General features: G+C 33.3%; 2 protein-coding genes across 2 annotated transcripts; one reads left to right on the top strand and one right to left on the bottom strand.

Annotated features, from left to right (window-relative positions):
* Window positions 1-2,246: 2,246 nt before the first annotated feature.
* Window positions 2,247-12,451, bottom strand: Ho (Heme oxygenase). The gene is made up of 3 exons (XM_088269844.1): window positions 12,200-12,451; window positions 10,233-10,365; window positions 2,247-9,194 (listed from the first exon to the last, which is right to left on the bottom strand). The coding sequence occupies exons 1-3, from the start codon at window positions 12,330-12,332 to the stop codon at window positions 8,678-8,680; spliced, it is 783 nt and encodes a 260-aa protein (XP_088125970.1). The 5' UTR covers window positions 12,333-12,451; the 3' UTR covers window positions 2,247-8,677.
* Window positions 12,452-12,657: 206 nt separating this feature from the next.
* On the top strand, window positions 12,658-15,753 carry LOC148303505 (uncharacterized). The gene is made up of 2 exons (XM_088269836.1): window positions 12,658-12,741; window positions 12,849-15,753. The coding sequence occupies exon 2, from the start codon at window positions 12,978-12,980 to the stop codon at window positions 14,520-14,522; it is 1,545 nt and encodes a 514-aa protein (XP_088125962.1). The 5' UTR covers window positions 12,658-12,741; window positions 12,849-12,977; the 3' UTR covers window positions 14,523-15,753.
* The last annotated feature ends 1,857 nt before the right edge of the window (window positions 15,754-17,610 follow it).

Genomic DNA, 17,610 nt, shown 5'->3' with positions numbered 1-17,610 from the left:
ACAATTTATTGTTTTCGTTGTGAATTCGCTGTGTTTATTTTCAAACAAAGAAGGTTTTACAAAAACAAACAAAATATACACAATGCTGGTTTGAAATGATTCCACATTCTGAAGCCGTAAAAGATTTCAAAATAGCCAATTGGGCTGTAGAAGTCGTCCAAAATACTGAGGAATTATTGGTTTCGAGACAAACACGTTATTTAGCCCTTGAACACCATTAACGTTCTTTAGTTCAAAAGAAAATATCACATTTTTTTAAAGCTAAAATAATAAAGGTTAATTTTATCGACCTGTATTATTTTATTTATTCATTCAGTATCCAAATAAAAATGTAAAATTAAAAGCATTTTTTTAAAACTGAAATTTTCTTTTTCTCTCAATTTTTTTAAAATCTGAAAATGGTTCGTGAAAAAAAGACCGGCATATTAATAATGTTGTCTTAAGTTATGTGTAATATTGTAAATTAAAATTTCACTTGGTAAATACCACTTTTTATTAAAATCTCTTGCGACTTATAATGCTCTAATTTTGACACACTTGAGACGTGAAAGGTATTTCTACCTGTTCGGTCCATTGATGCTTAATGACGGGAATGATAATTTTTCCTTCTGCGCTGGCCTCATTTCAAAGTCAGACAAGAAGGAATTATTTAATGTTTCTATATGAATATTATGTAACAATCTCTTTGTTAAGGTCTTAACTATATATACACAATTATCATCCCGCAGTCGCCAGCGGTCCGCAGGCGTAAAAAACACCCGTCCGAAATGTGTTAATACATTCCAATAAATTTTATTTCTTACAATGAAATTATTCCTTAGTCTGAAATTCACACAAAAAATAGCTGAATTGGTGTTGAATTTATTTGTATTTTGGTATTTTTTAAAAATATATTGTTTGAAAATAAATGCAGCGAAAGGTTGTGCCGATAGTTTTGTCCGCATTATATCCATGTGATAGTTCAGCATTAAGTTGTGTTATCTTGTGAAGCCTCTCGTGAGGTACCATAGAACACCTTGATTACTATGTATGCTAAAAGTTAACTGAGAATACATATAGACTGTTATGAAATTTGATTATATACGAAGAATGTTATATCAACAAAATGTAATTAAACAAATAAATTAAATATTTCCAAATATTGACTATCAATTATTTATTTATATTGCTTACTGACTTTTCCATTTTCAGGATACATTACACACTGTTTTGTTGGTGGAAAATGATCAGGAATTACTCACTAGTACCTACTTACTATGGTTTATTATAAATATGTATTACTAGGTATCTCTAAGTGAGTGACTGGTTTCTAGGAAGAATCTAGAATGCTCTTGCCAGACTATGCTGGTATCCACACAATTGCGGCTATGTTATTGTTACCAACATGGCCACATTCCTTACATCACTCACTCCTTTCAACAGTGTCATATTTCAAAAATCGTCAATTTTCTGTTATACATGTTTTCGGAATGCCTAGAAAATGCACTATTATATTCCAGCAAAAGGGGCATATTTTTAACTTAATATTTACCCGCTTCAGGGAAGAAAGTGTTGTTTTTGCATTTTGAAGAAAAGGTATTGTTCAATTATTTTTAAAATATACTAAATATTTTTCAAATGGAGAAAAAACATTCAGGTTTTACCTCAAAAAATCTGATGCACAGTAAAAAGTTCAATAAGTGGCTTGATATTTATTTTTAATACATTTCATTATATTCTTAAACTTTAAAAATGATCTCCTGAAAAATCTTTTGATATATGACGTTGTTGAAAGGAGTGAGCGACATGTATTATTTTCTCATAGAAAGCTATGGAATGAAATTCCCAAACAATCCGGGGTTCGGATCTTACATACACCTAAATAAAAGGGTCTCTGCCGAATAAAAGCTTTCTCAATCCAGTCATAGATGGCTGTTGTAAACTAAATTATGAAGCGTCATAAGATTGATGATATATATGAGTTACACAAATTTGAGAAGTTTGGTTGTCAATCACGAGTCTACCCATGGTGAATGTTACATGTGTGTAAAGTGATCACTTAACCAGCCTATGACAGGTAATAAGCCCTGTAAATACCCAGACTTTTATATTCTTTATCTATGTTGAGATGTCAATTCCTTCAGATTTATTTACATGGATTTTAAGAGCACCCATATTAAAAAAGAACCCTACTTTGAAGGAAGGATTCATTATATTAAAGGTGGATTTGAGGTTATGTATAATAACACAAATTAATTTTTTCTTGTCATTTTTTATTTACATTTATGACACAACATAGAGATTTAATATCATTAACACGGGTAATATGTAATGTACACTTACATACATAATAAAATAGTATTTTGCACAAATATAATAAACATAATTTTCATACATCAATTTGAGAATATTTACACTATGTTCGTTGGAAAGTAACACTACTGGACAGCATTTTTGGTATACAGGGGGTATGTATGTATTTTCTTTTAAAATGTAACGATTTACATATAATCATTCATCAATATAGTCCTGTAAATGTCCAAATTTGCTGTCTTCAAATCGTTAATATCAAATTTCCTAAAATTAGGTTTGGATTCCGCCACAAAGTCGATATTCAAATGACAATTTCAGATGTTGAGGTTGTAAAATCTAAACATAATGTTTTATTTTTCATTAAATATATTATACATAATTCGTTTGTATTAATCAAAGAATACTATTGAAATACAAGAAGGGTATTGTGGGCAAACAAGGAATTAGACTTTTTGAAAAATCTGCTGCTGAGCACAGTTCCCAAACTTTTTTAGTCAGGCATCCCTTTATCAAAATTTATAGTCAAAAGGTAAAAAATCGCCAGGATGTCCCCCAAAAGAAAAGAGGGAAGGGATACAAATGAATTGCTTCTCAGCTCTTCTATTTGTCTCTTGGGGCCTCTAAAAGGCTTCTAAATGCTCAGAGGGTGGCGTCATCACCCACTTTGATAAAGACTGGGCTAGACAATATATTTTGTGGAGTCAGTAACAGTATTTCGTTTTTTATGATACTGATTTAGTTGTAGGGAAAGTTCTTAACTTAAATAAATAGTTTTTCAAGGAATATAAATATACAAATATTCAAAATAAAATTCTATTAAATGATTGGAAGAACTCATTCATATTTAAAAATTTAATTGCCTTTTGTAAAATTTCCCCAAATGCAGTTAGGACAGTTCTGGATTCAGGAAAAAAAGGATTTTTAATTTTAATTTTACTTGGTAAATGTAACTAATTCTTGAAATGTATTGCGACACAAACTTTGATGGGTTCAGCATTATTTTCAAGCATCGAACGGTGTTTGGAAATAATCTTATGAAATAGTGGTATTAACCAAGTAAATTTTTAATTAAAAATGGATGGATATTACTGTCAAATCAATTAATGAAATGAAAGAAAGGATATTTATGTAGGTATTCATATGAAAATAAATTTCAACATATCGGTCACTCCTTTCAAGAACGTCATAAATCAAAAAACTTGATTTTTCAGGAGAACGTTTTTAATGTTTTAAAATATAACACAATGTATTAAAAATAAATATCAAGCCTCTTATTGAACATTTTACTGTGCAACAGATCTTTTTAGGTAAAACCTGAAGGTTTTTTCTCCATTTGAAAAATATTTAATATATTAAAAAAAATATTAAACAATACATTTTCTTCAAAATGCAAAAAACACATTTTCTGCCCTGTAGCGGGTAAATATTAAGTTAAAAATATGCCTCTTTTGCTGGGATATAGTACATTTTCTGGGCATTCCTAAAACATGCACAACTGAAAATTGACGATTTTTGATTTATGACGTTCTTGAAAGGAGTGAGCGATATATCTGGAGACATCAATAAACATTACATGGAAGAAGTCAGCATAAAATTAATATAAAAGTATAATTTTTGAAGTCAAACATAAACACAAATATATATTAACAATTTAAACCCTGTTTTATTGAATAGATATGTAAATTCTCTATTTATATAAGCTATCTATAAACTATATTATTAAAAATATATTGAGATGTCTACATATCTATATTAGTCTAATACACAAATATATAGCATCTATGCATCAGAGGGTGATATTTCAAATAACATTTTTAACAAAATCACATTCTAATAATCAAAATGTTGAATTATTTTTTGACTTGTAATATAAAAATAAAACACCTCTATGAGGCAACTTTTTTGAGTTTATTAACACATCACGGACAAGTGTTTTTTATGCCTGCGGACCGCTGACGTAGGGATTTGATAACTGAGCACATATAGGTTAGACCTGAACATAGAGATTGATACATAATATTCACATAAAAACATTAATAATAATATAATAAAACCCTCATCCGCACCCCAATAGTGCATAGGGCACTGCTTCATATAAACGCAGTGTTATCTTGATCGTTTACACATGAAGGAAAGGTGATCAGCCCTCCGCTTCAGGTACCAGTCCAGGGTAATATTGAATAAATATTACAGTGAAAAAATCACTTATATTTATTTGACCCACCCTGGGAATCGAACCCGGGACCTCCAGAACGGTAGCCGAGCGTGCTGACCATTACACTACGGAGGCGGACAAACGTAAAAACATTAAAAGATCAATTTTTTTCTGCCTTTGAAATGAGGCTGGCCCAGAAGGTAAAAATACCCTTCCCGTCCTTAAGCATCAATCGACCCAATGGGTAGAAATACCTTTCCCGTCCTTGTTAATGTAAGCACAAATGTTTGAGCAAAGTGTTTGCATTTTTATCTGTTGATGAGAACATCTGTGGTTCTCGAAACTAGTCATGTTTGCATTAATGTAAACCCAAAAAAGTGGTTTCATTCGAGTGGATTTTTAAATAATAAGATGTTTATTGAATCCACTTGACAAAAACGTTTAAAAACTCTTATATCTTTAAATATCTCTGTATTTATCTATGGAAATAATAATAACACCTTTTACCTATGGTAAAACATTACTTATTTATAGTATAACTTTTTAATTATGAAAAAATATCAAAATGTACATAGGACCTCATCAAAATGTACCCTCTGATATACAGATATAAAGAAAAATGGACATAATACATCTTCCAACAGCAATAATGAAAAGCCATTATATGTAGAAGAAATGTGTTGTGAGTGCTTGTCTCAATCCGCTGTAGTACAAGAGATAACATCACAGTGAATCTATTAGAGTAGTTTCCGCCTTTTTGCATGTTTACTCTTGAACAATTTAAAAACAGGAATGCATATTTTTTACTGTTTTTCAGTTTGTTAAAATCAGTTGTTGGTGCCATTCAGAAAAATGACACCTCACATAAAACTGTACCTATTGAGCAGTAACTTACAAGTACTCGTTTCCACATAAATGGCATATTTTGAGTAGCTAAGGAACCCATATTAAACCAAACATAAAACATTCTAACAAAGTATACCCTAACCCTATTGCACCGCACAGCTCTGTACTAAAGGTGGAGACTGACCGGAGCATTTACTCGTAACATAACGTCGTTACATCGCTTGTGGCGAGCATCCGAAACTATGGATGGAGCGCTCGGCTCGCTGTACTGACTGCCTGAATGCTCGCATCGTAACGTGTTACGTTACGACCAAATGCTCCGGTCAGTCTCCACCTTAAGACAATGGCTCAAATATAATATTTGAGTACTGCGTTATCTCATTGATCACCATGTCTTGTGTAATAAACAATCGAGATAATAAATTGTTTCTTTGATACGAAGCCCTATGCACCATTGGGTGAGGAGAAGGATTAAAATAAGAGAAAGTTATTGCTCACATTATTTTTTGACATCTCATCAAAGAAGAATATGGAAGTCTGAGCATTTACGGGGCTGACGACCGTCTTAGGCTGGTTTAAGTGATCACTTAACACACGTGTAACATTCACCAATTCTTCCAATTCTTGGAAGTTCTATATATATGAACCAACTTTGAAACATTATTCTTGAATCATTAAAACTTCACAAGAGACATCTATTGGTGAGATGAAAAGAAGCTTTTTATTGAGCAGAAACTCTTTTATTAGTATGTGAGGTCCGAATCCTGGATTATAATCACACACATGAGAAACGCCAGAAAATACGATTTTCATTTTTATCATTTAACCTTATGATTTGACGAGATACTTTTCAAATTATTGAAATATCTTGATATCTCTTTTGTTAGATCATTCTCATATTTTTCTTTTTGATTTCTTATATTTTGTATTTATAACATTTCCAGCTTCTGCAACTCCAAATGCCTCACTAGTGTCACTTTCGTTCTAATGGCGCAATTTGTCTATATGTATGAACCAATTCCGAAACGTTGTTCTCAAATCATTAGAATGTGAACAAGTATTTGGACACACTCAAAATGTTGTGAGATTATTGCTGTTGGAAATAAGTACCCAGATGCCCATTTTCTTGTAATATATTACAATACATTGAAATACAACAATTATCTACTGTTAAAATTGTTCTAATGACTAGTAGTAATATAAATGACATAGATTTATTATATTATATACAGTAGACTCTACCGGGATCAGTTTGTATCGGTTGGGAAGTGGTTTAACCGAGTCAAATCAACAAATCCAAAGACACAGGTTTTGTCTAAAATTTACAAATAAATGTAACATAAATTCAAAGAAAGGTTTTGCAATCGCTGTCCACTGCAACATAACACGTTGACCGTTGTTTTGTTTAGTTAAAAACAACTGTCTTAAAAATTTATGAACCGGCCATATAAAAAATAAATTGGAGATTTTCAAACATGGATGTGTCCTTTTGGCCACTTCTATAATGCGTGGTTAGTATATACTAATGTCTTTTTTTAATGTATATATAGATAAGTAATAGGTATATATATGAAATTATGAATATTTATATTTTTAGTCCGCCTTGTCCGCCTCCGTAGTGTAATGGTCAGCATGCTCGCCTACCGTTCTGGAGGTCCCGGGTTCGATTCCCAGGGGGGTTTAATAAACATAAGTGATTTTCCCACTCTAATATTTATTCAATATAACACTGGACTGGTACCTGAAGTGGAGGGCTGATCATCTTTCCTTCATGTGTAATCGATCGAGATAACACTGCGTTTATATGAAGCAGTGCCCTATGCACCATTGGGGTGCGGTAAGGGATTTATTATTATTATTATTATATTTTTAGAGTAACAGATAAGTGAGTAACTATTTTAAATTTTTTTAACAAGAATCTACTAATTATATTTTTTTAAATCAAGATTCTACTGTATACTTGTATATTTTACATACTCATGTTGATTGAGCAGCGATGTAAGCCATAATATAACTTAAAATTGATGTTTTAAATTGTTAAATTTTCCAGCATCATTTCTGATGTGTTTTTTTATTATAAGAACAAATATCTTAATACATTGTTTGCGGTAAATGCTTAAAAGCGTATTTAACATACTGTTAGTAGAGAGCGCGAGACGCTTATAAGTGTTCTATGTACTTACTTTTAGTACGGCGCGAGATGCCAAAAAACATTGTACAGATGGGAATTGGGTTTGCAGTTACTTGTGATTAGTAGGGCGGCAGATTTTCTGAATACAATTGATAAAAAACCGGCTGACAACAATGTGTTAAGACAGTTTTGTTTGTAAACAACAACAAAAGTAATCCAGTAGTTTCTCAAAGAGCATGTTTCTTGATAAAACAATACTGAAAAACGTAGCTTTAGTGGTGAATATACAGGGACAACACAAACATTCCACTATGCTATACTACTTGCCAATTCTATTATGGTCAACATCAGTAATTCACAACAACAAAGATAATAATAAATCCATACTTAACAATTTGAGAATAGCTAAAGCGTCCCCCTATTGTTCATATTTCTAATGATAAGAAAATAAGAAACAGCTCCTACCCCCTCACTCTTCAACATACCAAAAGCACAACTCTCGAGTTTAGGCCAAGTTTCACACACGGTGTTTGATAATGATGTTGAATACATCAAAACACATATCACAACAGCTTTTAACAAATACAATTGTTATTTAACCAAGTAAAAGTTAAATAAAAAAAATATAAACTTTATAAAATAAAACAACTTTCTTTAAGCCACTTTTTATTGGTATACTTTTTCCAACCAGTTTCGACAAGAGCCTTGTCACCCTCAGGTTTATGTACTAATTCTAAATCATTTAAATGAATATTTATTTCAATGATTTAGAATTAGTACATAAACCCTGAGGATGACAAGGTTCTTGTCGAAACCGGTTGGAAAAAGTGTACCAATAAAAAGTGGTTAAAACCAAGTTGTTTAATTTTATAAAATGTGCCACAAAGTATCTGCGAAAAACATTAAATAAAATTAAAAAATAAAAACCGTTTGATGACCTTCTAAAGGAAGAACAGCGCAGATAAAAGGAGTATGTAATAATAATAACATCTTTGCATAATTTATATAGCGCAATTATCGTAAAATGCTACCTCAACTTCGCTTCACTGTGAATGAATTGGGGAAAAGAAGATAGTGGAAACGATTTAGCCATACAAATGCATTTTTAGTTTTTTTCTAAAGATCATCTCACTCTCACCATTTCCAAATACAGGTGGAAGAGCATACCACACCATGGCCACTACAAGATATAGGCAGACATGAAAAGTCTGCCTGCCTATAATCCAACAAAGTGTCGACAAACATCATACTGTTTATAAGAAATAATGATATATTATAAACGTCGATGTAACGACAAGTAAGATATAAAAACCTTTCCATATGACAGCTTTGAATGTCCCCCTGACAGTTTTGACGATGGAATTATTATAAAAGAAAACCATTTGGCTTTCGTTGACGAAGGCGCAACGTTTTTCGGCATTCCACCCGATGGCTATTCTGTTCATGGCCCCTTTCATGTTGGCTTTTAGCTCTGAAAAGTCAGTCCCGCTAAAATCGAGTACTCTGTCTACGTAATCCGAGTTGGAGGACGAACGTTTGAAAAAATTGGTGAAGGTCATCGTCCTGAATTGGTATTTGGCTCTTATTATCTGCCCTCCACTGAGGAGTCCCATGTAGAGATGGTACACGTAGGCGCTCAGGAGATGCGGCCGTTCCTCCTTCAGCTCTTGCAAATGATCCAGGTATTCCTTCACCTCCTTTCGCCGAATGTACGAGCTTTCCCAGCCACTTCCCAAATAGTGGGTGAGGTCAGCTTTTAAAGCGGAAGTCCTAAAAAAATGAAGGTTCACATTTAATTTAAAAAAGGTAAATATTTGTGTTTTTATTGTTTACAAAAATATTTCAATTTCATACTTTCTCTGTGAGCCTAAGCAGCTCATTATTAGAAATAGGTATCAAATTGTGGTTCGAACTGAGAAACTCTGACTTAAGAGTCCGTGACACTTACCACGGGACCACAACCCGACACAGCATTTAAAAGCATTGTTAACTTTGTGGTATGTTAAAATAACACTCTCATTATAATTCATCATTCACTTTGTGTAATACCACTTTAAACAACACTAATTCGTGACTACCAGTTTCGGAATAATCGATCAAAGTGAACGATGAATGATAAGGAGAGAGTTGTGAAATTACCATTTATTGTAATTTATTTAATTGTTTTCATTAAATAACCAACTAACCATCATGTTGCTTCACTGTATGGGTAGGCAGAGAGAATACAACGCCATACCACCCTGCATTTGCAAACATTCTTCGCCACTTCCACATCCATTAATCTCGTAAAAAACATCTGTCCTTAATGTGATAACACATCATTCGTACAATTTGTTTCCAATTTAAAAGTTAGTAAATAAAAACATTGTTTTTCTTAAAATTATTTTTAAATGAATAATTAAAAATAACACATCGCTCACTCCTTTCAAGAACGTGATAAATCAAAAATTGTAAATTTTCAGTTGTGTATGTTTTCCGAATGCCTAGAAAATATACTTTATCCCAGCAAAAGCAGCATATTTTTAACTTAATATTTACCGGCTACAGGGCAGAAAGTGTTGTTTTTGCATTTTGAAGAAAAGGTTTTGTATAATTATTTTTTTTAAATATACTAAATATTTTTCAAATGGAGAAAAAACCTTCAAGTTTTACCTAAAAAGATCTGCACAATAAAAAGTTGAATAAGTGGCTTAGTATTTATTTTTAATGCATTGTATTATATTTTTAAACTTAAAAAAACGTTCTCCTGAAAAATCAAGTTTTTTGATATATGACGTTCTTGAAAGTAGTGAGCGACATGTTTTATACCTCAATAGATTATCATCTGCGAGAAGAGCGTTCACTTCCGATACCGACTGTTCCATCCGCACTTGTTCCAAATACTTGAAAATCTCAAAGAAAACCAACAGAGCATCTGTCCAGACGGATTCATCAGATAGGGCTGTAAAAAACGTTAAAAATACAAGTATTAAATTTTAACCGGATCCACGCGGCTCGCATAACCGTATGTGTTTTCACAAAACATGCAACATACGCGGCTGAAATAAGCGTATGTGTTTTTACTTTGCTCCAAGTTTCGAACCTCAGTTCAACTTGGGAGGGATTTTTTCATGGTGTGGAACTTTGGATAAAATAATACGTCAATCCTTGGCCTTATGACATCTGTTGAAATATCTGACTAATAATTTGTAACATCACAAGGATAAATAAAAGAACAGATCCCTAATTTTTCTTGCGTCGGTCGGTAATTAGTCCGCGCCATAATCATGCCCTATATCCGTCTCACTCTCGACGCTACGCAACGCCAGTGGGTAAGAGTGACACACGATGCGTGCTTTGATTTATTTATGTTACGATCTTATATGTTTATATTACGATATATTTCAAGAATAATGTGACACACGTGTATTATAGAGTACCAAAAAGGCACAATGAATCCCATTAAACGTTTTTGTTTAGGAAAATAAAGTTTTTGGTGTACTGGCAAAAAACGTTAACTCGAAAGTATGCAATTTTGACTCAATGAAATTTTTAACGTTCTATAAACTAACTAACCAACTACTAACTAACCATCACGCCGCTTCCCCGCAGGGGTAGGCAGAGAGAATAGAATGCCACACCACTCTGTTTTAGCAAACATTCTTCGCCTCTTCCACGTTCATGCATCTCCTCATACATACCCGCCGATTGTTTCGACTCCTAACCTGACCGCTTTCATGTATTTGGCATACCTGATTGTGCCAAGTTTTTCTCGGTCTTTCTCTGCTCGTTCTTCCAATTACATTCACCTCATAAATTTGTTTTACCATTCTTTCCTCACTCATTCGTTCTACATGTCCAAACCATCTCAATAAATAATATTCTATAAACTATATTATTTACTGATTCGGCATTAGCTTTGTGGAATGGCATGTTGATTTTTTAAAAAATTAAACACCGCAATAAACCACTTAATGAGTTTTATTTTTCAAGCACAACTAGTTTTGAAAACTAACGGATGTTTTCATCTACAGGTGAAAATCAAAACTATAAACTATAGCTTATAAGTTCTTTAGAATAGAAGTAGTTTGAAATGTCATACATATGTGGTTTTAAAAGTAAATTCACCTTTAAGTTTAACAGCGGGTATTTTGTTCGTCCGCCTCCGTAGTGTAATGGTCGGTATGCTCGGCTACCGTTCTGGAGGTCCCAGGTTCGATTCCCAGGGGGGTTTAATAAATATAAGTGATTTTTTCACTCTAATATTTATTCAATATTACACTGGACTGGTACCTGAAGTGGAGGGCTGATCACCTTTCCTTCATGTTATCGATCGAGATAACACTGCGTTTATATGAAGCAGTGCCTTATGCACCATTGGGGTGCGGTAAGGGTTTTATTATTATTATTATATTTTATTCAGGCTAAAAGCTTTAAATAACAGGGATTATTCAAACAGGGATTTAAAGTGTTAACGTTTTTCACCAGTATACCCATGATATGTTGATAATAATAATTAATTTGGATAATTTATTTAGTGCCATTTTCGTAAAATACTACCTCAAGGGCGCTTGATGTTTCGTTAATCCAATGGTTGCCAGAGACGAGATAACTCAATAGCAATAAAAACGTGCACGTGAAAATTTTAAAATAATTTATATTTTTAATAAATATAAACAAAAAAAAAACACCTCTAAATTTTACAAAAAATTCTTGGCCTGATGAGGACTAATTGCGTAATTTAAGATTCGGCGTAATTTATTTGCAGCTATGAAAAGGTTAATGCTCGTACAAACCTAACATTAGTTTCGAGTTCACGAGGGCATCGCTGACAGAGTGAATTTTTCTAGTAGCTCTTCTTACTTCTGATGTAAACTGCAGATGTTGATGATTTACTGGTTCAACTTTCGTATAGTATCTGTCTGCCATTGTATATCTTAAAGTATCACAAGCAATTAAAAGACAAAATAAACAAAGATTTGCGGAATGACTTGTGAATTATTACGCGAGTGACAGAATATGCCGAAACATCATCCAAAACATCTCAAATAATGACAGCAGCTGTCAGCGGATATAAAAAACATAGACTATAAATGAAAATGTGGCATGTGTTCATAAATTTCATAATGATTTGAAGGTACTTACCGCACACTTTTATTATTGTTTTTTTTTTCTTTTTTAATAGACAAACTATCTATGGATAACATTTTTTCTATGCTTTCATCCCTCGTATACGTTATCTTTGCTTTCATCTGTCAAAACTCGAAATTCGCTCGCCCGGCTCGGTTATTTAATATCCGATACAATTTGAAATTATTTTTTTAATCACGCAATATAGGTATGTATTTTAAGGAAACAACTGATAATGTATAGTTTGCAATGAATATTTTACGTATTCGATGCGAGCTTCATTTTTTCGTCAATTGGAAGTTTTTGTTTTTTCAGAATGAGAATAATTTGACGTTAGTAAATAATAATCGCTCAAACGGCAATATAATTGATGTTAAGAGCTCGGACGGAGGGGGCGGCAAATTGGAACATGCTAGGAAGAAGAAGATAGATCGGCAATCCACAATGAAGAAATATTACCAGCTTATATTAGTCATAGCTTGTCTGGTAAGTTTGGTTACCCTGCTAATATACAGACACGAGTATTATAGGCTTCGGTACGTTCTGGAAGTTTTGAATTTCTTCGGAAAGCCGGGGGGAGCGAACGAACTGAGTATCTGCAATTACGGAATTAATTCGTCGATCTTAACGGAGAAATTGGACATGGTTAATGCTAAAACTTTGGATATCTTGCCGTCGTTTCAAAGAATCGACGACAGCCATTACGCCTACTCTTCATTTTGGCGGGAAAATAGCGGTCACCCTGATCTCACGGTTCAAACTCGATATTTTGGCGTTTCAAATACGATAGTCTTAGGATCGAAACACGTCAAACAAAATTTCAGATGCCATTTCTTGTTCGAAGAAGAAGAGAGACCCGTCATAGGCAAGTTCAGTTATTCCCGGCTCGAGTCCAAAGCGAGTGTGAAGGAAAACAAGGATTATGTGGCGTTTATATTCCACTGCAAGTTAACTAGAGCTCTGGGGACGCCGTACGCCGTCAGCTTTTATCCCAACTCTTACCTGAGCCCTATTTACTCCCCCATCATAAGGATGATCGACCTCGACAAAGATTACACTTCAAAATCTGAAAAGAATGTCAATAAAATATCCTTTGAGAATACGTCCAAAATAACAGCCTGCGTAATGCCCAACAAGCTTCCCATCCTGAGCAGAAAGAACGTCATAGAGTTCTTAGCGTTCCACAAGCTGATGGGGATAACGGAATACCACATATACGACAATACTCTGCCCGTCAACTTGCTTGAGAGAATCCAAGTTCTGCCGATCGAACTGACCGGACTGTCCTTGTTCATTATCCCGTTCAATTTCCCGTTTTCTACGGAAGATTCGTACCATCTGATGCGCGACTTAGCAGAGTTGGACTGCATCTTCAGAAATCTCAACAAAAACAAGAAGATGGCGCAGAGAGACTTCAATTTGAATGAGAAAACGAGTCACATCGTAAACCTCGCCTGGGATGAGTACATCGTCCCGAGATTTCACTACTCCCTCAAAGTCCTATTAAAATCTTACGAGACGGTAAAGACTATAGACAAACTGCAGCTGCCCACTCTCCACTTTTGCTTGAATCAGAGAAACGACATCAAAGTCAAGCCTCAGTACCCAGACATTGTGAAAAAAACGCATTTCGATAAGTCGGCCACCAGCGATCGGCCCGCCTTTATTTTAAACATCGCGTCCATGACGATACATGACATAGAAATATCTACGACCCTCGAATTGCATCCGGCCTCTGACAAGTCGGCCTCCCAGAAGACGGAAATGATGTCTCAAGACGTCGTCGCCATTCACAAGTATTTCGACTGCAGAGAAAACGGCTTCAATCGCCCCTACAAAAATCTGGACATGGATTTTGCTGACTTTGATACGAGACCGCATCAGTTCGAAGGAGCCATGCTTAGATTTGCCGAAAATTTACTTAATAGTAAACTTTACACTTTGTATAAAACTGGTAAAATTTGGCATGACGAGAAACCGATTTACTAAGTTTTTTTTTTAAATAAATTATCCTTTTCCTTTTATAAAACTAATGTTTTATATGAGCAATGCAATAATGTATCTACAATTTGACTATCTTTTGTTTTTCATGTGGTATTTTGTACGCTTCACTCTCACTCAAACACATTTATTTACTCTCAAAATTACAACCGTTAGGGCGTTTGCGCACTACACGGAATTTTACCGACCGGCACGTCAGTTAGCGTTGTAAAACAATTATTGGCTAGGATTGGCTTGTGTTTTTGTCCATCTTTCTTCGGATCGGTGCTATTGATAAGGTGCGTGAACACGTTGCGCGTAAATTCGATCATGCTAAACTGTCGTAGTCGCTTTCATTTTTCAAAACCGGACTGCCGGACGGTAAAATTCTCCCTTAAGGTGATTTCTACAACTTAAAATATTGTCTCTTTCGAAATGAAATTTTTGACTCATGTTTTGCCAGATAGAGTGATAGAGTGATTTAAAAAACTAGCTTATTTTTTTATTCCGCACGTCCAAAATAAAATGTTTTTAATATTTTTAAAGAATGTGTAAACTAATAAATTTATATTGGAGTAGGAATGCAATAAATTATCGTATAGATATTTTTAAAATGTCCATGAAGAATACATTACTTGAGAAAAAAATAAAACTTTGCTACATTTTCATTGCAGAATGTATCGTTTGACAAAAATTTTCTTTAGACTCGAATCAAATTAGTTATAAGTATTTTATAATTTACAAAACTTTGTATAAATTTAAAATATCAAAGTTATTTTGTAAGTTATGTAATGGAAAAACACAAAGTTAGTGCTTCAAATGTTGAATTCATGGTTTTTTTAAATGACCAATGTTTTTAATTTTTAAACTTATTTTAAGCAATTTTAATGATTTGTATTTAAATTGAATCTATTGGTTTATTTTTACTTGTATCTAAAAATAAATTAGGTAGCTATTATTTTCTGGTGATTTTGAGATATTACTAATTATTTATATCCATATTTTTTTGTACAATTATGTATTAAATTTTTGTCCAGTAATGTAAGTAATTTTTAGTAATACTCTGTTTTGTTGAATTCAAATTAATTGTTCGGACAATATTTAAGTCCTATTTTAATTTTATTTGCGGTCCTTAAGATGCGGATAAGTTTTTTCTGGGTTATCACGCTGTTAACTTTTTCCTTACGGTGCTAAAATAAAATGCGCGTTTCGGTGTTGGGTGTCAGTACACAATAAAAAATAAGCGATTTAAATTGGAAAAATAAGACAATTTATAGCTAATCCCCTTAATTAATTATAATTGAAGTAAATAATTGTAATAATTGAGATTTATTTGCTGAAAACATTAAAAAACCATCTGGCAATGTTCACAAAACGGGCATAAACCCACTCTGGTTGCAAGCCCGAGAGCTACTGCCGCCTGCCGCTAGTATTGGTAGTGGCCACACTCCTCGCACTTCCAAAGTGAAGTATGCAAAAATGAGATGCGAATATAGCGTCACGCTTCTTGCACACTCTTCACATATCGTCGAGATCCAAGGTAGAGGCATTCACAGCGCTGTTTATACGCGAATTTGTTTCCGATGTTCACAAAATACCTCCGATGTACTCAATAAATTTAGATTATTATTAATATTATTTTTTTAAATCGATGTGTAAATATAGTATGGAGGAATACATAAAATCTGAACTTTGTATTTATTATATTTATAGAGATATTGATGGTTATTAGAAGCAACGTGTAGTAGATACCCAACATAGGAAAAGGAGGGTTTAAGTGCTAACAACTCACTGTGCAAGAACCATTAAAACCCTGTCTGCAATTTTTATGTCCTCATATTATTAAGTTATCATTGTTTTTTTATGATAATCTTTCTATTTTTAAGGTTTATTTTATAAGTAAAATGCAATAATGATTGTTGGTGTTTAATAAAATCACAAATGGGATTATGGTATCCAATCAAACTGAAGGCTAGTGTATCCCTCTAAGTATAAGTATTCCGGCTAATTTAATTTAATTTAATGTACATAGCTTTACATTGCACTTTTCATGAGGTAAATATATACTAACATTATACTTATTATAATAATAATAATCCTAAATAGGAGTATTCTGTTATCTTTCATTATGTCTGAGCCGGCAGACGTTGTATCGCACAAGTGGGAGTTTTTGGTAAGACATGTTTCTGTAAATTGTATTAATTACTCAATAATGGCGCCGCCTATTAAGTCCCAAATTTGTGAGAACCTGTATTAAAGTCATACCAACATATAACCAAAATTTGGTATCAATTGGTCCATTAGTTCCAGAGAAATAAGGTTTTTTTTCATTTATGAACTCCAGTGCTATTTACCGGGTCCAAAATTTACAGAAACCCGCTTACAGCCAGGAAAAACATATATCCAAATTCTGGAGTCAATTGGGCATGTGGTTCCCGAAATTAGCGGCATCGAACATATGCACCAACGTTTTTATATATTAAGATAAGTAACTCGTTTCCGTAACTTCAATAAACTTGTCGAGCTTAGAGTTAGGCAAATAAATATTTGGTCTTTAACTAAATTCATAAGGGGTTAGTAACTTCATTTATATAAAACAGTAATCTCGATAATAAATTTTTGCTCAACACTACCAGCTTTGGCTGTTGAGCGATTTATATATCTGGTCAGTAAATGAACATATTTAGTTTTTTCTGTAGATTGTCTTTGTATTTCGTTTGTCTCATTGATGGTGCGTTCTCTTAAAGACAATTATTTTTATAGCATTTCAAGTTACAAGGCACTGTATGGCTGCTTGCTAAATGGATTCAAATACATATGATTGCAATAATTCCATGCATGTGTAACCAGGTGACTAGCACTCAATTAATATTTGTCGATTTGGCATTAACCATGTGGAATAATAATATGATGATTCAAATTTAAAAATAAAACATTTGTACAAGACCACTTTTGAGTCTTTTAATGTACCGTAGAATGGTACATTAAACGGTACATTTACTTGAACTTTGATGTGTTACTTGAGCCCGATACAAAAAAAAATTAAATCCGTATTTGGTCTACAATAATGAACGTATCGTGTCGATAAGTGTCACCT

This window comes from Brachycentrus maculatus, unplaced genomic scaffold (genome assembly GCF_059751285.1).
Source record: "Brachycentrus maculatus isolate JH-2025_06_01 unplaced genomic scaffold, ASM5975128v1 h1tg000365l, whole genome shotgun sequence".
NCBI lineage: Eukaryota > Metazoa > Arthropoda > Insecta > Trichoptera > Brachycentridae > Brachycentrus > Brachycentrus maculatus.
Note: the sequence above shows the minus strand (reverse complement) of the source record. Positions and strands in the feature narration are given on the sequence as shown.